The sequence below is a fragment of the Callorhinus ursinus genome, unplaced genomic scaffold, assembly GCF_003265705.2.
Source record: "Callorhinus ursinus isolate GAN/ISIS: 27379988/994484 unplaced genomic scaffold, GSC_fseal_2.0 scaffold25, whole genome shotgun sequence".
In the NCBI taxonomy this organism is placed as follows: Eukaryota; Metazoa; Chordata; class Mammalia; order Carnivora; family Otariidae; genus Callorhinus; species Callorhinus ursinus.
This window is the reverse complement of record NW_027397087.1, coordinates 41,279,553-41,303,058: the sequence shown is the minus strand read 5'-3', so window position 1 is coordinate 41,303,058 and position 23,506 is coordinate 41,279,553. Positions and strand designations below refer to the sequence as shown.

General features: G+C 37.7%; 1 protein-coding gene across 4 annotated transcripts in view; it reads left to right on the top strand.

Annotated features, from left to right (window-relative positions):
• The window catches only part of UBE2Q2 (ubiquitin conjugating enzyme E2 Q2), a 64,200-nt gene that overhangs the window by 33,597 nt on the left and 7,097 nt on the right, over positions 1–23,506 (top strand). For all 4 annotated transcript variants that reach the window (XM_025884101.2, XM_073877433.1, XM_025884100.2 and 1 more), the window contains 3 exons: positions 1,250–1,308; positions 19,092–19,140; positions 19,595–19,690. In XM_025884101.2, coding sequence (XP_025739886.2) covers positions 1,250–1,308; positions 19,092–19,140; positions 19,595–19,690 — 204 coding nt within the window. The remainder of the gene's footprint in view (positions 1–1,249; positions 1,309–19,091; positions 19,141–19,594; positions 19,691–23,506) is intronic.

Sequence of the window (23,506 nt, the reverse complement as noted above, 5' to 3'; positions counted from 1 at the left end):
TCATTTCCTGGACCTGTTTAAGTCTTGTGTAACTGTTTTTAGTAATAGACATTATAAATGAAAAATTAGCTAATTTTGGAAGCCTTGGATGTTATTCTTCTCCAGAGAGGGTTTACATTTGCCCCTGTCTGGCTTGGGCATTAGCAGCCCAGGATCACTGAATCCATCAGGGATTTAGGTGATGTAAAACTGGACTTCATTCGGGGTGCCTGGGTGGCTCAGGCGTTAAGCATCTGCCTTCGGCTCAGGTCATGATCCCAGGGTCCTGGGATTGAGCCCCACATCGGGCTCCCTGCTCAGCGGGAAGCCTGCTTCTCCCTCTCCCACTCCCCCTGCTTGTGTTCCCTCTCTCACTGTCTCTCTCTCTGTCAAAATAAATAAAATCTTTAAAAAAACAAAACCCCAAAAAACTGGACTTCATTCCTTGTCAGTTAGGGCAATTTGTCATTTGTCCTTCAGGGTCCCAACCTAAAGTGTGGGAGACTTGTCAAGGCCTCTCCTTGGTGGACCCCAGCTCCAATTTTTACCTTCCCAGCCCTGTGAGTGTGAGTCTGAGTTCTGCTGAGCTTCTTGACCTCTTATCTTCCTCTTCTGTAATTGAAAAAAAACCCAAGGTGGGAGGTGGGGGTGGGGGGGCGCAGAGGGAGGAAAGGCCCCACTCTCCCGGGTTCCCTTTTTTTCCTGATCTTAGCTCGGTAATTGTTAAATTTTATCCACCTCTTCTAGTTCTCAACCAGGGGATTGATCTAAGTTACCTAGTCTATCATTATTGGAATGGTTCCTTTATATAGCTCTATTGAAAGTGGAACCCCTTCATATTTTTCATAACTTTACCAAAACACTGTTCTGTTTGGCCGCTGTGATCTTCTTCTTCTTTTTTTTTTTTTTTTTTTTGCTGTGGTTTTTACTTCATTTTATTTTTGGTACTGTTTCTACTTTTATGACCCTCATTACCAGATAATAAAGGCACACATTCTTTATTCGAAATAATACCGTATTAAGGATTTTCTTAAAATTAATTAAACTTGGGGCACCTGGGTGGCTCAGTCATTAAGCATCTGCCTTCGGCTCAGGTCATGATCCCAGGGTCCTGGGATCAAGCCCTGCATCGGGCTCCCTGCTCCACGGGAGGCCTGTTTCTCCCTCTTCCACTCCCCCTGCTTGTGTTCCCTCTCTCTGTATGTCTCTCTCTGTCAAATAAAATCTTAAAAAACAAAAAAATAATTAAACTTGCCCATTTGCATTTTAGGATAACTTTCCATTTGATCCTCCGTTTGTTCGAGTGGTGTTACCTGTTCTCTCAGGAGGGTAAGTTTAAGTAACTATTTTCTTTGATAGTATGCATAAGAATCATTTGGAGGGCTAGTTAAGTGCTAGGAGGCCTAGAATGCTCAGCTTTACCCCAGGGATTCACTAGGTCTGGGATGTAGGGAAAAGCTGAGAATTTGCATTTCTACATTTATAAGATGGTGTCAGGTGAAGCTGCTGTTGCTTGTCTGGGAACCATCGTTTGAGAACCATTGGTTATAAACCATTATGTTATTTATAAGTAAGAGTTTTTAATGTCCCCTATTTGTATACATTTCACTGTAAAAAAATGTTTTTCAGATATAAATTGTGATTGATGGTTTAGAGAAAGTTAAGATTCGAGAATGATTCTCACAAGCCTCTGATCTCTGGAATAATCGCAGAAAATCTCATGGGCCTATGGACCTGGCCATCTGTTTCCTTCTAAAGGTGGTGGTTTCAGTTTGGTAGAATCAAATGTTCATGCGTTTTTATTGAAGCTTATATTGCTTTTTGTGATTAGAAGTCATATAAAGGAGAGTGAAAAGATCAGAATTGGTACCTGGGTTAGTTATGAAATGTTCTATAAATCGTTAAATTAGGAGTAATTACACTTATTAGAGAATTATGAAATGCTCAGTTGACTAATTCAGCCTTGTGAAGTAATCCATATTATGGTGAATAAGATATAAATATCACTAGTCCTTACTTTGATCATTGCTATTGTTGATATAGTTTCATTTAGATAAAAAAATATGGATGGCTATAAATGATTAAGGAAAAGATCTGGAAAAATTTTGTTCAGGATAAATGTATAAAAATGTTCTTATCAGATCATTTTGAAATTGATCCAACCTTGAGCAGCATAGATTTTTCACATTTTGTTGTGAGAAATCCTAAGAATTTAAGAATTTATGATCTTAAGTAGTTTACTACCTAGTTGTGGAGACAGATGAAGTTGAATAATGCCATTTTCAGTTTAAAAAGCTGTTACATAGTTTCTCTTCATTGCTTCTTTTTGCTACAATGGTGGTATTCCATTATACAAATGAATGATTTGAATAATAAGTTAGCTTGTTACTTATCCAAATAAACCTTGTAATAAAGTGGGTTTTTTTCCATTATACCAAAACCCAGCAATCTAAAAGGAGATTAAAAGTTAAAAAAAATTTTTTTAATTAAAAAAAAATAAAAGGAGATTAAAAGTATTAAGTACTTCATTGATTGGCAAATGTGAAGTGTGGACTTGAGTTCTTTGAGGTTAAAGGAAAAGGGAGTTTCTTCCAGTAGTAGTGATCTGGGAAGACTGGTAAGTAGGTGGGATCTCAAGGGGCATTGAAGTATGAGTGAGTTTGGCCTCCTGGTGGAGGTTGAAGGAAAATTATCTACATAGGTGAAAAGTAAATATGATCACATATTAGGAAAGACCATAATGTATTCATAGCATACCAGATGAGTTTGAGCTACAACGCAAGGTGGGTAGAATTCATGTAGAAGAATTTTATGAAATTGTGCTGACAAAATATCTTATTATGGTGACAGGGTTTTTTTGTTTTCATTTTCTTTTTGCTGGTAAGCAAACTGTTACCCTTGGATATTGAATTTCTCTCTCATTAGCTGGTTCAGGAACAGGAAAATACAGGAAAGAGAATGTTTCAGAAAGAAATATGGTAATAGTGTAAGAAGACAGATTGTGTTCACAAAGCCTAGAAGAATGCAAGACTTGTTAAGAGCTGATGGCCCTGTCTTGGGGCACCTCAGTGGCTCATTCGGTTGAGCATTGCACTCTTGAATTCAGCTCAGGTCATGATCTCAGGGTCATAAGATCAAAGCCCTGCATTGGGCTCTGTCTGTACTCAGTGCAGGGTCTGCTTCTCCTCTCCCTCTCCCTGTGCCCCTCCCCCTGCGCATACAGGCTATCTCTCTCTCTCTCTCTCAAATAAATAAATCTTAAAAAAAAAAGAAAGAAAGAAAGAAAGAGTTGGTGGCCCTGTCTTAGAGTGAAGTGAGGACAACCCAAATTGGCACAGCGGGAATGAAAAGATGAATGGAAGTTGAACACTAATGTGAAGCAGAATCACAGTGACTTGGTCTTCATAGTCAACTGTTAAATGATGGGGAGGATTTATTGGCTGACTTGGGAAAAACTAAAAAATGTTCTTAGGACTGATAAAACAGAGTTTTGCAATCTCAGACTCAGGCTAGAGCTTAAGCACTGAGTGACTCTGATCAGATTATTAAGCAGTTTTTGTCCCATATATTTATATCCTCCATCTTCTAGCTATTATTCCTCTGTTCCTTATCAAAACCAACTTTTTCTTTTTAAATAACAGCTTCATTGCGATACAGTTCACATACGCTAAAAAATCACCCTTTGAAAGTATACAGTTCAGTGGATTTTTCATATATTCACAGTTGTATAACTGTTGTCTAATTTCAGAACATTTTCATCATTCCCCAAAAGAAACCCTGTACCCATTAGCAATCATTCCTCATTCCCCCTCCAACTCCCCACCCCACTGGCAACCACTAATCTCCTTTCTGTCTAAAGATTTTCCTGTTTTTGCACATTTCATATAAGTGGAACCATACAAAATGTGGCCTTCTATGGCTGGCTTCTTTCACTTAGCAAAATGTTTTGAAAGTTCATCTGTATTGTAACATATATTAATACTTAATTCCATTTCCATTGTATGGCTATACATTTTATTTATCACATGGACATTTGTTGTTTCTGCCTTTGACTATCATGAATAATGCTGCTATGAACATTCACATACATGTTTTTATCTACATGTATATTTTCATTTCTCTTTCATATATACCCGTGTGGAGTTACTAGGTCCTCTGGTAACTGTTAAACTTTTCAATGAAATCCCTGACTCTTTGCCAAAGTGGCTGCACCATTTATACTCCCATGGCAATGTTTATATAATCACACTCTTCACTTCCTGTTCACTCTTCAGCCACTGTCGTCTGGCATTAGTGGTTAATATTCCTCCCAAACCACTGTTGCCAACAGGAACTTCCATATTGGTAAATCCAGGCGTCCCTTTTCAGGCTTTATTGTATTTGATTATCTGATTTCTCAGCAACATCGAAACATTTTTCTCTTGGCAGCTGGCCTCTCAGTCTCTTTAGCTGGCAACTCCTTGTTCACCTAACTTCTACACGTTGGAGTTCCTCAGAGTTGGTACTGGGTCCTTTCCCTTTTCTCTTTGCTTCCATTCCTGTGGCTTTTTTTTTTTTTATTGAAATTTTTGAGAAAATTGTATGTTCACATACAGCTGTAAGAAATAATAAAGATTCCTTAAACACTTTGCCAGTGTGATGTTTCACAAAACTATATGTAATATCACAATGAGAGTGTGATACAATCCATAGAACTTAGATTTTCCTAGTTTTTCTTATACCTCATTTGTGTGTATGTATGTATTAAGTTCTGCATAACTTGATCACCTGTATAGGTTTGTGTATCCACCACCACAGTGTAGATATTAAAGTTCCAAATAGGCAAGAATCCTTCTTCTTGTCTTTTCAAGCCACACCCATCTCCCTCTTATACAACCAATGCCCCTAACTCCTGGAAACCACTAATCTGTCCTGCATTTCTAATATTTTGTCATTTCAGAAAGCATAGTTACGTAAGTGGAATCCCACATTTTGGGATTGTAACTCCTAAGAATTAGATTTTTTACTCATCCTGATTCCCTGGAGATTCATCGACGTATATGACTAGTACAGTTTAACCAGCCACTTCTTGAAGGACTTGTAGCCTGATTCTAGTGTTTGGTTATTGCAAATAAAGCTACTATGAGTGATTGTATACACATTTCTGCATGAATGTGTTTTGCTTTCTCTGGGATAGATGTCCAGGAGTACAATGGCTGGGTGATATAGTTACTATAGCATATTGAATTTTTAAATAAATTGTTACTCTTTTCCATAGTGGATTTGCCATTTTATATTCCTACCAGGAACGTGTAAGTGGTGTAGTTTCTCCACATCCAGCATTTGGTTTTGCCACTTGTTTTTACTTTAGTGATTCTGCTAGGTAGTGATACCTCATTGTGGTTTTTTTTTTTTATATATATATCTTTATTAGGATATCTAGAATCAAGTTTTGCTTTTTATTAACATATAATGTATTACTTGTTTCAGGGGTACAGGTCTGTGACTCATCAGTCTTAGCACTCACCACAACACATACCTCCCCAATGTCCATCACCCACCCACCATCCCCCCACCCTCTCCCCTCCGGCAATCCTCAGCTTGTTTCCCGAGATTAAGAGTTTCTTATGGTTTGTCTCCCGCTCTGGTTTCTTCTTGTTTCATTTTTTGCTTTCTTCCCCTATGATTCTCTCTCTGCCTTGCTTCTCAATTCCATATATCATTGAGATCATATGATAATTTTTTTTCTCTGATTGACTTAGCACTCAGCATAATACCCTCTAGTTCCATCCATGTCATTGCAAAGGGCAAGATTTCATTTTTTGATGTGTTGCATAATATTTCAGTGTGTGTATATTTACATCTACATACATATACATATATACCACATCTTCATCCATTCATCTGTCGATGGACATCTGGATCTGGGATCTTTCCATAGTTTGGCTATTGTGGACATTGTTGCTATAAACATTAGGGTGCATGTGCCCCGTCAGATTACTACATTTGTATCTTTGGGGTAAATACCCAGTAGTGCAGTTGCTGGGTCGGAGGGTAGCTCTATTTTCAACTTTTTGAGGAACCTCCATACTGTTTTCCAGAGTGGCTGCACCAGCTTGCATTCCCACCAATAGTGTAGGAGGGTTCCCCTTTCTCCACATCCTTGCCAACAACTGTCGTTTCCTGACTTGTTAATTTTGGCTATTCTGACTGGTGTGAGGTGGTATCTCATTGTCTTGATTTGTATTTCCCTGATGCTGAGTGATGTTGAGCACTTTTTCATGTGTCTGTTGGCTATATGGATGTCTTCTTTTAGCAATGCCTGTTCATCTCTTCTGACCATTTCTTGATTGGATTATCTGTTCCTTGGTGTTTAGTTTGATAAGTTCTTTATAGATTTTGGATTCTAGCCCTTTATCTGAAATGTCATTTGCAAATATTTTCTCCCATTCTTTCAGTTGTCTTTTGGTTTTGTTGACTGTTTCCTTTGCTGTGCAAAAGCTTTTTATCTTGATGAAGTCCCAATAGTTCATTTCTGCCCTTGCTTCCCTTGCCTTTGGAGATGTGTCTAGGAAGAAGTTGCTGTGGTTGAGGTTAAAGAGGATGCTGCCTGTGTTCTCCTCAAGGATTTTGATGGATTCCTGTCTTACATTTAGGTTTTTCATCCATTTTGAGTCTATTTTTGTGTATGGTGTAAGACAATGGTCCAGTTTCATTCTTCTGCATGTGGCTGTCCAGTTTTCCCAACACCATTGGTTGAAGAGACTGTCTTTTTTCCATTGGATAGTCTTTCCTGCTTTGTTGAAGAATAGTTGACCATAGAGTTGAGGGTCCATTTCTGGGCTCTATATTCTGTTCCATTGATCTGTGTGTCTGTTTTTGTGCCAGTACCATACGATCTTGATGATGACAGCTTTGTAATAGAGCTTGAAGTCCAGAATTGTGATGTCAGCAGCTTTGCTTTTCTTTTTCAACATTCCTCTGTCTATTCGGGGTCTTTTCTGGTTCCATTCAAATTTTAAGATTATTTGTTCCATTTCTGTGAAAAAAGTTGATGCTATTTTGAAAGGGATTGCATTGAATGTGCAGATTGCTCTAGGTAGCATAGACATTTCACAATATTTGTTCTTCCAGTCCATGAGCATGGAACGTTTTTCCATTTCTTTGTGTCATCCTCAGTTTCTTTCATGAGTGTTCTATAGTTTTCTGAGTACAGAATTTTGTCTTTTTAGTTAAATTTATTCCTAGGTATCTTATGGTTTTGGGTGCAGTTGTAAATGGGATCGACTCCTTAATTTCTCTTTTTTCTGTCTTGTTGTTGGTGTATAGACATGCAACTGATTTCTGGCATTGATTTTTATATCCTTCCACTTTACTGAATTCCTGTATGAGTTCTAGCAGTTTTGGGGTGGACTCTTTTGGGTTTTCCGCATAACATATCATATCATCTGGAAAGAGTGAGAATTTGACTTCTTCTTTGCTGATTTGGATTCCTTTGATTTCTTTTTGTTGTCTGATTGCGGAGGCTAGAACTTCTAGTCCTGTGTTGAACAGCAATGGTAGTGGACATCCCTGCCATGTTCCTGACCTTAGGGGAAAAGCTCTGTTTTTCCCCATTGGGAATGATATTTGCTGTGGGTTTTTCATAGGTGGCTTTGATAGTATTGAGGTATCTGCCCTCTGTCCCTACACTGTGAAGAGTTTTGATCAAGAAAGGATGCTGTACTTTGTCAAATGCTTTTTCTGCATCTATTGAGAGGATCATATGGTTCTTGTCCTTTCTTTTATTAATGTAGTGTATCACATTGATTTGCGGATGTTGAACGACCCTTGCAGCCCAGGAATAAATCCCACTTGGTCGTGGGGAATAATCTTCTTAATGTACTGTTGGATCATATTGGCTAGTATGTTGGTGAGAATTTTGGCATCCATGATCAACAGGATTTTGGTATGTAATTCTCCCTTTGGTGGGGTCTTTGTCTGGTTTTGGGATCAAGGTAATGCTGACCTCATAAAATGAGTTTGGAAACTTTCCTTTCATTTCTATTTTTTGGAACAGTTTCAGAAGAAGAGGTATTAATTCTTCTTTAAATGTTTGGTAGAATTCTCCTGGGAAGCCATCTGGCCCTGGGCTTTTGTTGGGAGATTTTTGATGACTGCTTCAATTTCCTTAGTGGTTATAGATCTTTTCAAGTTTTCTATTTCTTCCTGGTTCCGTTTTGGTAGTTGATACATCTCTAGGAATGCATCCATTTCTTCCAGATTATCTTATTTGCTGGCATATAGTTGCTCACAATATGTTCTTATAATTGTTTGTATTTCTTTGGTGTTGGTTGTGATCTCTCCTCTTTCATTCATGATTTTATTTATTTGGGTCCTTTCTCTTTTCTTTTTGGTAAGTCTGGCCAGGGGTTTATCAATCTTGTTAATTCTTTCAAAGAACCAGCTCCTAGTTTCATTGATCTGTTCTACTATTCTTTTGGTTTCTATTTCATTGATTTCTGCTCTGATCTTTATTATTTTTCTTCTCCTGCTGGGTTTAGGCTTTATTTGCTATTTTTTCTCCAGCTCCTTTAGGTATAGGGTTAGGTTGTATATTTGAGACCTTTCTTGTTTCTTGAGAAAGGCTTGTATTGCTATATACTTTCCTCTTAGGACTGCCTTTGCTGTATCCCAAAGATTTTGAACAGCTGTGTTTTCATTTTCATTGGTTTCCATGAATTTTTTTAATTCTTTAATTCCTGGTTGACCCATAGGATGCTCTTTAGCCTACATGTATTTGAGTTCTTCTCAACTTTCCTCTCGTGATTGAGTTCCAGTTTCAAAGCATTATGATCTGAAAATATGCAGGGAATAATCCCAGTCTTTTGGTACCGGTTGAGACCTGATTTGTGACCCAGGATCTGATCCATTCTGGAGAAAGTTTCATCTGCACTAGAGAAGAGTGTGTATTCTGTAGCTTTAGGATGGACTGTTCTGAATATATCTGTGAAGTCCATCTGGTCCAGTGTGTCATTCAAAGCCCTTATTTCCTTATTGATCTTTTGCTTAGATGATCTGTCCATTTCAGTGAGGGGGGTGTTAAAGTCCCTTACTATTATTGTATTATTGTTGATGTGTTTTGTTGATTTTGTTATTAATTGACTTATATAATTTGCTGCTCCCATGTTAGGGGCATAAATATTTACAATTGTTAGATCTTGTTGGATAGGCCCTTTAAGTATGACATAGTGTCCTTCCTCATTTCTTATTGCAGTCTTTGGTTTAAAATCTAATCTGTCTGATTTAAGGATTGCCACCCAAGCTTTCTTTTGATGTCCATTAGCATGATAAATGGTTTTCCACCCTCCTCTGAAGGTGTCTTTGGGTCTAAAACGAGTCTCTTGCAGACAGCATATTGATGGGTCTTTTTTTTTTTTATCCCCAATCTGATACACTGTATCTTTTGGGGGCATTTAGCCCATTTACATTCAGGGTAACTATTGAAAGATACGAATTTAGTGCCATTGTATTGCCTGTAGGGTGAGTGTTACTGTATATTGTCTGTGTTCCTTTCTGGTCTGTGTTACTTTTGGGCTCTCTTTTTGCTTAGAGGACCCCTTTCAGTAATTCTTATAGGGCTGGTTTGGTGATCAGTTGTTTTAGTTTCTGTTTGTCCTGGAAGCTTTTAATCTCTCATTCTATTTTCAGTGACCACCTAGCTGGATAAAGTTTTCTTGGCTGCATATTTTGTTCGTTTAGTACCCTGAATATATCATGCCAGTCCTTTCTGGCCTGCCAGTTCTCTGTGGATAGGTGTGCTGCCAATCTAATGTTTCTACTGTTGTAGGTTACAGACCTCTTGTCCCGAGCCACCTTCAGGATTTTCTCTTTGTCTCTGAGATTTGTAAGTTTTAAAATAATATGTCTGGGTATTGACCTGTTTTTATTGATTTTGGTGGGTTCTTTGTGCCCCATGGATTTTGATGCCTGTTTCCTTCCCCAATTTAGGGACATTCTCTGCTGTAATTTGCTCCAATATACCTTCTGCCCCTCTTTCTTTCTTCTTCTGGGATCCCAATTATTCTAATATTGTTTTGCTTCATGGTATTACTTATCTCTTGAATTCTCCCCTCATGATCCAGTAGTTGTTTCTTTTTCTGAACTTCTTGATTCTCCATCATTTTTCTATATCACTAATTCTCTGTTCTGCCTCATTTATCCTAGCACTTAGAGCCTCCATTTTTTATTGCATCTCGTTAATAGCCTTTTTTGATTTTGACTTGCTTAGGTTTTAGTTCTTTTATTTCTCCAGAAAGGGATTCTCTAGTGTCTTCTATGCTTTTTTTCAAGCCCAGCTAGTATCTTTAGAATTGTTATTCTGAACTCGAGTTCCTACATCTTACTAATGTCCATATTGATTAGGTCCCTGGCAGTCGGTATTGGATCTTGTTCTGTTTTTTGAGGTGAGTTTTTCCGTCTTGTCATTTTGTCGTGATAAGAATAGATGAACAAGAGAACAAAATGCTCAAAGGGTAACAGCCGACCCCAGAGAAATATACACTAAAGAAATCAGATGAGACCCACAACCAGGGGGAAAAGAAAAAAGAGGAAAAAAAAGAACATGATCAGGCTGGTGAATAGAACAGAGCCATACACTAGATTTTGGGTCTATTTTGGTCTGTTAGAAGAAACTGCATCCCAAATTTTAAAGAATGGAAAGCATATATATATATATATTATATATGGTTAAATACAATGAAGGGATAGAATATGACTATAAAAATGAAAATTAAAGATTTTAACAAAGGAACTGATAAGTTGTTTGAAAAGGGAAAAATTTGAACAAAGAAAGAAAATTTAAAAAATTACAGTTGAAAGACTAAAGACTCCTGGGGGAAAAAACCATGCATTCTATGTGCTATAGTCCCCTAGCGCTGGAGTTCTGCCGTTCTCATTGGTCGGTAAACTTGGTCTTGGCTGGCTGTTCTTGCTGATCTTCTGGCGGAGGGGCCTGTTGCGGTGGTTCTCAAATGTCTTTGCTGGAGGAGGAAATGCACCGCCCTTGCCAGGGGGCCAGGCTAAGTAATCTGCTCGGGTTTGTTCTTGGGAGCTTTTGTTCCCTGCAAGCTTTCCATACAGCTTTGGAGGATGAGAGTGAAAACGGCGGCCTCTCAGTCTCTGCCCCGGAGGATCTGAGAAATCGGGGCCCCACTCCTCAGTGAGCCCCCAGAAAAAAAAAAGTCAATCACTCCCGTCTCCCGGTCTCCGGCCGCACTCCGTGCTCACCCGGCCTGTGACCAAGTGTTTCTGTCTCTGGCACATGACCCCGTGTGGAGTCTCCAAACCCAGCAGAGTCCTGCCGTGCGCTCCTGCGCCGCTCCTCCCCGGGGAGGAAGGGGAGTCTTCCCGATCTGCCACTTGTTGGGTCCCTGCTAGAAGAAGAGTGGCCCAACTGGGCCGCGCATGGTTTATGGCAACCCCGAGCTGAGAGCCCGCCTCTCGGCTCCGTCTCTGCAGCTGGCTTCCCCGCTCCGATACCTGGGAGCTCTGCCGCACTCAGGCACCCCGGTCTTTCTGTGACCCTGAGGGTCCTGAGACCACACTGTCCCAGCAAGCGTTCCATCCCCCGCTTAGCCACTGGAGCAACGTCCCTCAGCGTTGCAGACTTTTTTTTTTTTTTTTAAGATTTTATTTATTTGTTTGACAGACACAGCGAGAGAGGGAACACAAGCAGGGGGAGTGGGAGAGGGAGAAGCAGGTTTCCTGCTGAGCAGGGAGCCCGATGCGGGGCTCAGTCCCAGGACCCTGGGATCATGACCTGAGTGGAAGGCAGAGGCTTAACGACTGAGCCACCCAGTCGCCCCAGCGGAGCAGACTTTTAAGAGTTCCGATTTTGTGCTCTGCTGCTGTATTACTTGCAGGTAGCCGGCTGACAGAGGCTCCTTACCCCTGCCGTCTATCTTCCCAAATATCTCCTCGGATTCACTTCTCTGCACGTCCTACCTTCCAGAAAGTGGTACCTTTTCTGTTCATAGAGTTGCTGCTATTCTTTTCTTTGTTCTCCAGTTGTGTTCGTAGGTGTTCAGAATGGTTTGATAGCTATCTATCTAAATTCCCTGGGACCAGAAGAAATTTAGGTCTCCTACTCCTCCTCCATCTTAGAATCCCCTCATTGTTGTTTTAATTTGTGTATCCCTAATGCATATTTCCTAATCTTGAATATTTTTCATGTGTTTATTTGGGAATTTCATATGCTCTTTCATGAAATATCCATACATGTCTTGCCAATTTTCTAATTGGATTATTTTTTATGGTTGAATTTTGAAGTTTTTTTTAATATGGTCTACGTAGTAGTCCTTTGTTGTATATGTGGTTTTTAATTTCTTCCACTATGTATCTTCATTTTATCCTTCTAACAATCTTTTGTAGCATAAAGGTTTTTAGTTTACCTATATAAATTGAAGCATAGTTGATAAATAACATCTTTAGTTTTGGGTGTACAACCTAGTGATTTGCCAATTTTAAACATTATAAAATGCATACTGTGGTAACTCTAGTTACCATCTGTCACCATAAAAGTTAGTACAGTATTATTGACCATTTTCCCTACACTGGACTTTATTTAGTTTGTCCCTGGAAGTTTGTACCTATGCATCTTCTTCACCTATTCTCCCATACTCCCCATGCCTCTTTCCTCCCACTGCCTGGCCTGGCAACCACAAATTTGTTGTCTGTATTTTTTTGCTCTTTGTTCATTTGTTTTATTTTTCAGATTCCACATGTAAGTGAAATCATATGGTATTTGTCTTTCTTGATCTTATTGCACTTAGCATAATACCCCAGGTCTATCCTTATTGTCACAAATGGCAGGATCTCATTCCTTTTTAAAGTTGAGTAATAGTCAGTTAGTTGCGCATGTGTGTGTTTGTGTGTGTGTGTACATATGTACATCACTTCTTTATCCATTCATCTATCATTAGACACTCAGATTGTTTCCGCATTTTGGCTATTGTAATTCATACTGCAATAAACATAGATTTTCAAGTTAGTATTTTCATTTTCTTTGGGTAAAAACCCAGAAGTGGAATTACTAGATCATATGATACTTCTCTTTTTAGATTTTTGAGGAACCTCCATACTGTTTTCCATAGGAGCTATGCCAATTTACGTTCCCACGAAAAGCGCATGAGGGTTCCCTTTCTCTGTATCCTGGCCAACACTTGTTGTTTCTTGTCTTTTTGATACTAATCATTCTGACCAGTGTGAGTAGATATATCACTGGTTTAGATTTGCATTTTCCTGATAATTAGTGTTGAGCATCTTTTCACAGTCTATTGGCCATCTGTAGGTCTTCTTTGGAAAAATGTCTGTTCAGGTTCTCCACCAATTTTTAAATTGGATTATTAGTTATTTTGATGTTGCATGAGTTCTTTATATATTTTGGATATTAACCCCTTACTGGATATATCATTTGTGAACATCTTTTCCCATACAGTAGGTTGCCTTTTTATTTGCTGATGGTTTCCTTTGCTGTGCAAAAGCTTTTTAGTTTGATGTAGCCCCAATTATTTATTTTTGCTTTTGCTTTTTTTGCCTGGGGAGCATATCCAGGAAAATATTGCTAAGGATGATTTATGTGAGTTTACTGCCTATGTTTTCTTCTAGGAGTTTTATGGTTTCAGGTCTTACAATTAGGTATTTAATCCGTTTTGAGTTTATTTTTGTGTATGATGTAAGAGAATGGTCCAGTTTCATTCTTTGGCATATAGCTAGCTATCCAGTTTTCCCAACACTGTTTATAAAAGAAATGGTCTTTCTTCCCCATTGTGTATTCTTGTCTTGTCATAGATTGATCATGTATGTGTGGGTTTATTTCTGGGCTCTCTGTTCTCTTCCATTGAAGTGTGTGTCTCTTTTTGTGCCAGTACCATACTGTTTTCATTACTATAGCTTTGTAGCATAGTTTGAAACCTGGAATTGTGATACCTCCAGCTTTGTTGTTCTTTCTTAAGATTGCTTTGGCTATTCAGTCTTTTGTGGTTCCATACAAATCTTAAGATTTTTTTGTTCTAGTTCTGTGTAAAACACTGTTGGTATTTTGATGGGGATTGCATTGAATCCACAGATTGTTTTTGGATAATATGGGCATTTATATTCTTCCAATTCATGAGCATAGTGTACCTTGCCATTTATTTGTGTCACCTTCTATTTCTTTCATCAGTGTCTTAGAGTTTTTAGAGTACAGGTCTTTCACCTCCTTATTTTATTCTTTCTGATGCAGTTATAAATGGGATCATTCTCTTAATTTCTTTTTCTGCTATTTCATTACTAGTGTATGGAAGCGCAACTTTTTTTTTTTATATCTTGTGTCTTGCAGAAAGCTTTTAGCTTTGATGAGGTTCAATTTATAGATGTTTTTCCTTTTGTGGATTATGCTTTTAGTGTCAAATTTAAGAACTCTTTGCTTTGTCCTAGATCCTGAAGATTTTTTCCTGTTTTTGTGTTCTCTCAAAGTTCTGTAGTTTTACATTTTACAGGTAATTCTGTGAATCATTTTGAGTTACCTTTTGTATAAGATATGAGATTTAGGTCAGAGAGTTTTGCCTAATGGTCCAATTACTCTAGCAGTAGTTGTTGAAAAGGCTCCCATGGCTTTCAAAATATCTTCTGGTCAGTGACTCCCAGGTTTTGTATCTTATGTTTTTATGTCTTCTCTGCTCCCAGTATCTACCTGCCTTCTTGACATGTCTACTTGAATGTAGGCATCTCCAGCTCTATAGCATGAAAACTTGAAATCTTCTTCTTTCCAGTCTCCTTTCCCGGTGTTCCCCATCTCAGTTATTGAACATAGGAGTTTTCCTTTATACCTTCTTTCCCACATCTGGTCCTCTAATTCTCCTTCTCAGAGAGTTCCCAGATCCAGTTACTTGTCTCCATTTCTGTTGCGGCTATCATCAGTTCTCACGTGGACCATTTCAGAGGATTTCTGACCAGACTCCTGCTTGTGTTCCTTCCCTCATGTAAGCTTTTAAAGTGATCTTTTATAAATGTGTGTTTGATTATGTTGCTCTCCTGCTTAAACTCTTCCATGCCTTTTCATTGCTCTTACAGGTTGGTGCTCTTACCATATTCTACAAGCTCTCTGCGATCTTGCCCTTGGCTTCCTCTCTAATCCTCTTGTACCACACTTCTCCTGTCAAAGCTGGTGCCCCACTGAATGTCTTTTAGCCCCCGGTACCCAGCAAACTCTTTTTTTTCCTCATAACCTTTCTTAAACAGACAATCCTCTGCCTGGGAGGTTACTCCCACCCACACTTTTAACTCCAACAAATCTCAACTTGTGCATTACTCGTACAGATGCTATTCCTGACTACCACATTTTTAAAAAGGGTCCCCCCCCCGCCGGGTTATTCCTTCTCCTAGAACTCTGGGTCCCCCTTCCCTACTTTGTATTATTTGTTTAACATCTATAATCTTAACTAGATGGTAAACATCATGAAGCACAGGGTCCTGTCAGTTTTCTTCAGTGTATACTTTGCCTGGCTCAGTGTGTAGTATATATATGTGCAGTAAATATTTGTGAGTCAATGAACGAGAGGGAATTACAGTAAATTAGCAAGATATAGACAATTTAGGGTAATCTGCAATTCCCAGTCTTGTTTTATTTTTTTTTTATAAATTTTTTTGGATTTAATTATTTGAGAGAGAGCCAGTGCACGAGTGCGGGGAGGAGCAGAGGGACAAGCAGACTCACTGCTCAGTCCCAGGACCCTGAGATCATGACCTGAGCCAAAGTCAGACGCTTAACTGACTAAGCCACCCAGGCACCCACCACCAAGGCTTGGTATTTTTATGAGCTATTTTAATGAGCCATCAGTACTTGTCTATTTTTCTGGCTTAGTCCAGATCAGAGTATAGTAACTTGAGAATCATAAAGATTATTTCTTTTTTAGCTCATTAGTACATTTTGAGCGGCTATTTGTAGGCAACTAAAAATGCTTTCTTTATTGGTTGATGTAATATGAATTATTATTTGTGCCCCATTCATCCATGAAGAGAATATTTCTACTTCTAGATGACCATGGATTGTTTCTGTCTGTATTAAGGGAACATGTCCTTAATAGTCTGGTTTTAAGTGCCAGCATTTTCTCTTTATTTCTATCTAAAAGTTCTGTTCTTACAGTCTATAGTTTATTTCCTTACCTCAAGAAAGGGAGGGTCTTGACTGTTTTACGTGGCCTATGTAAGCTTTCCCCCTTTTTATTTTCTAATGTGATTATTGTCAACAATTTGGCTATAATATTAAACTTTTAACATTTCCCATCTCTTTTTTGGGATCACTTACTCATGTTGTATAAACACTTTAGTACTGATAAATGGTTTCTCTTGCCCCCTCATCTGTGCAATTTAAGTGATCGTTCTAGCTTGTGGTTGGGGAGGTTAGCTAGCAAACATTATTGCCAGGATTTTCTAGTATAACGAAAATTATGAATTGCCTGAAGAGGCTAAGCTTTAGGATAGTGTTTTGCTATACAACTTTGGCAGCTGAAGTTTTATTATTATTTTTTTTGCTTTGGTTGGGTGTTTTTGGTTTTTTGGGTTTTTTTTTTTTTTTGGTTTTTGTTTTTTGTTTTGTTTTTCTTAAAGATGTTATTTTTAAGTAGTCTCTACACCCAGCACTGGGCTTAAACTCATAGCCCCAGGATCAAGAGTCACACACTTCACCAACTGAGCCAGCCAGGTACCTAACAACTGAAGTTTTTGTTTGTTTGTTTTTTAAGCAGGAGGGGAAGAATGAAGGAGGGGAAATCAGAGGGGGAGACGAACCATGAGAGACTATGGACTCTGGGAAACAAACTGAGGGTTCTAGAGGGGAGAGGGTGGGGGAATGGGTTAACCTGGTGATGGGTATCAAAGAGGGCACTTTCTGCATGGAGCACTGGGTGTTATACGCAAACAATGAATCATGGAACACTACATCAAAAACTAATGATGTAATGTATGGTGATTAACATAACATAATTAAAAAAAAAAGAAAATATTACTATGCCGGTGTATGTGGCATATTATCCTTAAATGATCTTTGGATTTTTTTTTTTTTTTTTTTACTATCCTTGAATTGTCTCAATATTTAGCAGGAACTATTTGTTTGGAGGCAAAGAGCAATAAGGGTTTGGAACATATATTGGTAAAATGAATATAACTCAATGTGGAAGTAGAATCAACCACTCCTTTTGGGTGTACATGTTGCTAATAGCGTGTGTTAAGGAAAAGTTTACCTACCTCACTTTTTATGTAGGTACTAGAACTGTTTCTTTTGTTTAGACATCCAACAAACATTTGTGTAGTTATGGCCTTTTAGAAATGTACTTTCTTTTGGCCCGTGAGTACAAAAACTTGCCTCCTTCACCTGAAAGACTCTCTACCCCCAGAATGAAGAGTGGAGTGCTAAAAAGAAAGGTGGCAGTTAGATAATTGGAAACTCGGGCTGGTCTACAAAACTCCTTTTCTTAAGATCAGTCCCTGAGCCCCTGTCTGTATTTAGCATTTCTGAAGTATAAGGATCAAGAATAGTGTTGACTCATTAACAGATTACTAGAGTTTGAGCAGTTTGTGGAGAAACCACAATCCAAATGAAAACATGGATCTTCTAATTCTGTTAAATCAGCAAGTGCTTATTTAAAATCACTATATACAAGATCTCTTTGAGTCCAGTGGGAGATTCAAATGATTGGAGATAGATTTGTGTTTTAGAGACCTAGGAGAATATACAAAGAAGCTTAAAATTTCCTGATTCTCCACCCAAATTTAGTGTTTTGAAGTGTTTTTCTTTCCCTCCTATAAACATTAACTGTGGAAGTTCCCAGAGTTTGGTGCAGTCCGGTGTGGGAGACACTGACTTAAATTCTCCAGGATGTGGGGCGATTATTGAATAATTTCCATTATTGAATAATTTCACTATAACTAATGATAATGGTCTACAGTAGAAGTTTTTAGATTCCTTACTTTTCTGTGATTTGGTTTAGTCAACACAAGGATGCATTTGGCTAGCCAGAATGCAAAACCTACAGGCTAGAATGGTCTTGGCAAGTTTTATTGGATGAAAAGATGGCATTTGGAAGAGCAGGGAGCCAAAGGAATGTCAAGCAAGGGAAAAGGCACGGGCAAAGCCCCAGAGGACAAAAAAGTTTGTAATGGACTCGGTGTTCACTTAGATCTAATCAGACTTGTGGTCTTAGCTTATGTATTTTCAAGATTTATCAGTCTGTGTTCTATAATTATCATTCCCTTGATGTTATTTTTTTTAAAGATTTTATTTATTTATTCGACAGATAGAGAGCACAAGCAGGCAGAGTGGCAGGCAGAGGGAGAGGGAGAAGCAGGCTTTCCACTGAGCAGGGAGCCCGATGCGGGACTCGATCCCGGGACTCCGGGATCATGACCTGAGCCGAAGGCAGCCGCTTAACCGACTGAGCCACCCAGGCACCCCTCCTTGATGTTATTTTAAGGCATGATATTTCATATATTTTGAAGTTTAAAATAACATTAAAGGAGAAATGAAATTATTTTGTTTGAGAAAGGGTTAAAAGGTTGAATAATCTTGATCTAAATAAGGATTTCCTAAGAGAGATCTGGGAAATTCCCAAAAGTCTGGTTCAGAGAACAGTTCTCAGGATTGGAAAGAGAAATTGAGGAGTCCCGGAGAGAGGCTTTATGGTCATAACCATTTGATCCTCACAAAAGTATGGATAAAAGCAATTTAACCATAAAATACCATGTCCTGTTCATTATTATAAATAGGGTAAAGTTGGTACCATTGTGATGGCAGAGAAATTTTCAGATGAATATAACATTCCCATTCTGTAGAATATTTAGGGCTAAGGTCCTAGTTTCTGATATCCTTAAGAGTCTTCAAGTATTCTGTTTCTAAGAACCATTATTAAAACAAAAAATTAAGACTGTAGTAAGGTGATGACATTAGAATTTTTTAACTACCCTTTTAGTCCTAGAACCCTAACCACTGTTCTCATTTTTGCATGTTATCTTCTAACCTTTACTTGTATGCAAACTTCTTAGTGGTGGTCCTTTAAAAATTAAGAAGGAACATTGAGATCTAGAGAATTAAATAGGATTCCTTTTCTCTTTTTAAGGTATGTGTTGGGCGGTGGAGCACTATGTATGGAACTTCTCACAAAACAGGTTACTATTTTCTTATAGTACTCATATTTTCAATCTCAGTGGAGTGTTTTGATGATGTAAATTAGATTCTGAGTGGAAAAGCTCTGATGTAATACCACCTACTTAAAAAAACTGTTTTGAAGAGCACCTGCTTTTTATAATGAAAAGGTACTTAGGGCAAACCAATAAAATGACATTGTACTTGATGCTTAATCTATGCAAGGAGAGGTGTTCTAAGAGCAATGTTTCTATAAGGTTATAATTTGCTTATGTTTGATACTTAGAACATAGGGGTTTTTTTGTTTTTTGCTTTACAAGATTTTTAGAAGCAGTCCAACTTTACCTTTTTCTCTTGTATACAGACTTCTTAACATTGTCTTGCTGTTGTCAAGCTGTTATGTGCCATTTTATTAAGTTTTCCAAAGTGGAAATCAAGAGTACCATTGTGTTTTACAGAAGTGTTTTCTTCCCTTAGGGCTGGAGCAGTGCCTACTCAATAGAATCAGTTATCATGCAAATCAATGCCACGTTAGTCAAAGGCAAAGCCAGAGTGCAGTTTGGAGCAAATAAGGTACTTTTATTAAGAAGATCACATAAATGATAATATGTATTTTCTGTTCTCTTATGAGGCTTCTTCTTATTCTTTTAGTCTTTGTTATTCTTCCTATAGGTAAGCATGTCTATAATCTTAAATCTACTACTGGTATGTACATACTAATAAGTTAAAAATTATATATACCTTGAAGTTTCCTGAAATTGAGATCATGTTATTATAGTTAATTCCCAGTGAGCATTTATATGCGAGGCTGTGATCCAAACTTTTCACTTGTAGGTACTATTTCAATCCTTTTACTGACCTAAGAGTAGATATTCTTATTGTCCTCATTTTGTAGATGAAGTTAGATAACTTGTGTAAGGTGACAGTGGGCAGAACGTGGACTGGAACCAGACAGTCTGGTATTAAGTCTCTGCTCTTACCCACGGAGTTCTGCTTTTTATTCATGATGTCAGAAACCTCTTTCCGTGTCTGATTGTAGTTATCTGTAAACAGTTAAATCGACCAAGGATAATATTCTAAAGTTAGTATATTTTACAAAAATATTTGTTGATGGAAATTATCTTGACCTAACATATTAAAAAATTTGGATGTTCCTAAAGGCCTGTGTGAATTTTGTGTTAAATGCCTACCTAAACAGTATGAAATTTAAATGTGTATTTATAACTGTATTGCACATTAAAGCATGAGTCCACTAGAATCTTAACTCACAGAGGAAGCAAAAAATTGAAAAGCTATTATGAAAATCATTTATTTGGGATACCGTAGAGTAACTGTTTTACTTGAGTTCTTTTAACAGCTATTTCTTTACACTGAAACAGAACATTTTTTATATAAAGTCTAGTGAATTGCTTAACTGCATTAACTAGCATTTCTTAACTGTGTGTATATTTTAGGTGTATTAAACGTGTCAGTAGAGTGATTATGTAGTAAGACATCAGATTTTATTTTTTTGTAATGATAAAATTTATGCTCACTGTGTGGTTTCTAACAGAAAAAAATACAAAAAACTGAAGTCATCTGTAATTTGACTATCTAGAAATACTATTGACATTTGGTATAATTCTGGTCTTTTAATAAAATTTCTTCCTGGCATTTATTTATATGTAGAACTTGATGTTAAATTTCATCATGTTTTTAAAAAAAATTAGCATGCTTTTCTTGTTAAAGAAAATATAAAAGGCTTAGAACAATGATTGTTTTGAATAAGTGAACATTTTACTGATAATTCACTGTGTAAAGTTACCTGTTCTGGGTGTCTGTATCTATCTAAAATACAATTGGTCTGGATATTTTAAGTCTCTTCTAGCTTTAAAATTCTGTAATATCAATACTGTGTTCAGTGCCACAGTTCCCTTGGAATTACTCAATGTCAGTAGAATTGCTTTCAACTTTTACATGTCCATGATTTGTAGGTTTCTTAGCAAGTAAATAATAGAACCATTGTATATAGAATGTTAAATCAGGCAGCTGAGCACATTTGCATATTAAAGTATGTCTTAGGTGAATTTTTTGAATGCATTGTTATGATAAAACTTCACTCTTCAATTTTTTTTTCTTAACAAATATTAAGAATATGGAAACTTTACATGATGTAATAGGAATTTTACCTTAAAGGATTTTAAACTCTACAGGAAATAGTCTGAATGTTAACTTTAAAAATACTGTCAAATAACGTGCTAAATGGTGTTTAAAAATATGCTACCGTGTGTGTGTGTGTGTGAGAGAGAGAGAGACAAGGATCTATTATATAGATTTTTTTTAAGCACCTATAAAGATATTCAAGAAAGTACTAACAACTGTTTCTGATAAAGGGGTATTGAAATATTGACAGGGCAGGTTAGAGATGGGAGGGAGACTTTGAATCATTTGTGCTCTTTGAACTTCTTTTTGACATATAACTACTACTTCAAAAATATCTTAAATATTTTTAAAGATATCAGCTATTGGTTCAAAAGAAATGAATGAGTTTGTCTCTTGAAAATATTACTAAAATGATATACATAAGTCCTGGAAAACAAAAAAAATTGCCTCTCTGTACACGTGACATTTGGAGAAAGGGTCAAATTGATATTGCTGAGGATCTGCAGCTCTGTGCAAGCCAGAGTCATTGTACAGTCTTGCCATTAGCTTGCTCCCCTAAGCTCAGCCAGCAGGAGTTGAGAGGAAGCCATGAGGCAGAAGGATGTTGGCCAGGCTGGTTTTCTGGTCAGTTAAAATGGGCTATAGGTTATAACATTATCTCTAGGCTGTAGTGGTGAGAAAACCTTCTAAAGTAGAGTTCTGCTATCATGACTTAGCAAGAATTCGGGGTTTGGATAGGCAAGGTAGTGCCCTTACAAATGTTCATTCACCACGTGGAGTACATGATAGTTGAGGTAAATAGTGAAATCTTAGAACACACAACTCTTGGAGCAGCTCCCAAACTATTTCCGCAGTCAGGAAAGGCACCTATCCTTTTATGTTGTCCAATTATTTACCTACAGAATTCTCTGGTGAGTGATCCCATTCAGATGAGAGATCTGGTTTTTAGTTTTTTCTTTCAGGGAGAGGAGGAGGTGCTACCTGTACTACGTCTTTTATTTATAAATGAGCAAGTTTGGCAAGCCAAATGTAAGACCTTGCATAATCCTGAGATTCTCCAAGGAGGCTAAAATGCTCTCAAGTAGTTCTTATCAGAAGCAGACACAGATACTCTTCAGAGGAAAGCTTTTCTGATTTAGACCTACAGGATTCTTAAAGGTTAAGATCAAGCAAATATGAATTCACTGAAGGATCACAAGCACACAAGTAAGCCAGCATACATGAGAATTGGCAGAAACAATAAATGAGATATATATTCCCAAAGACTACATTTTGGAATTATCAGGCACACAGAATAAAGACTTCAGATATTAGGGTTATGAGAAAATGAATAGTTATTTGAAAAACATAATGTAAAGAAAAAGAAAAAAGGAATCCTGAAATTGATTAAGCAATGAGACCATCAGGAATAATCAGGCAAATCTGAAAAAGAATGAAATAGAATATATAGAAATGAAAAATATAATTGAAATGAGAAACAATAGATGGGTTAGGTATCAGAAGGGAGAATTAATTGATTAAAAGAAGTAAATCAGGAGGAGGAGCAAGATGGCGGAGGAGTAGGAGACCTAAATTTCGTCTGGTCCCAGGAATTCAGCTGGATAGGTATCAAACTATTCTGAACACCTACAAACTCAACAGGAAATCGAAGAAAAGAATAGCAGCAACTCTCTGAACAGAAAAGCGACCACTTTCTGGAAGTGTGTATTTTTCTGGGGTCGTTGTTACCCTTTTAGCATTTTGTTCTCTTTTCTATTCTCCTCTGGACAAAATGACAAGATAGAAAAACTCGCCTCAAAAAAAAGAACAAGAGGCTGTATGACTGCCGGGGACCTAATCAAATACAGACATTAGTAAGATATCAGAACTAGAGTTCAGAATGATGATTATAAAGATACTAGCTGGGCTAGAAGAAGTAAATCAGAATGTTGCACAGAAAGGAACATGGGAGTAGACCTTATGGTAGAAGTTGAGAGGTGGTGATCAGATTGAGGTCTAAAATGTCTTATTGGAACTCTAGGAGGAGATAAAAAAAATTGTTTAAAAAACAAGAGAAATGGAAACCACAAAGTAAGGTGGTAAAGGCAAGTCACAAGTACAAATGGACTGAAGTTACCAGTTATTAAATTAATAAAGCAAAATCTAGCAGTTTTTAAGAAGTATGTTTACATTGTGAGGCTAGAGGGGTGCCTGGGCGGCTCAGTCGGTTGGGTGTCCGCTCTCAGCTCAGGTCATGATCCCAGGGTC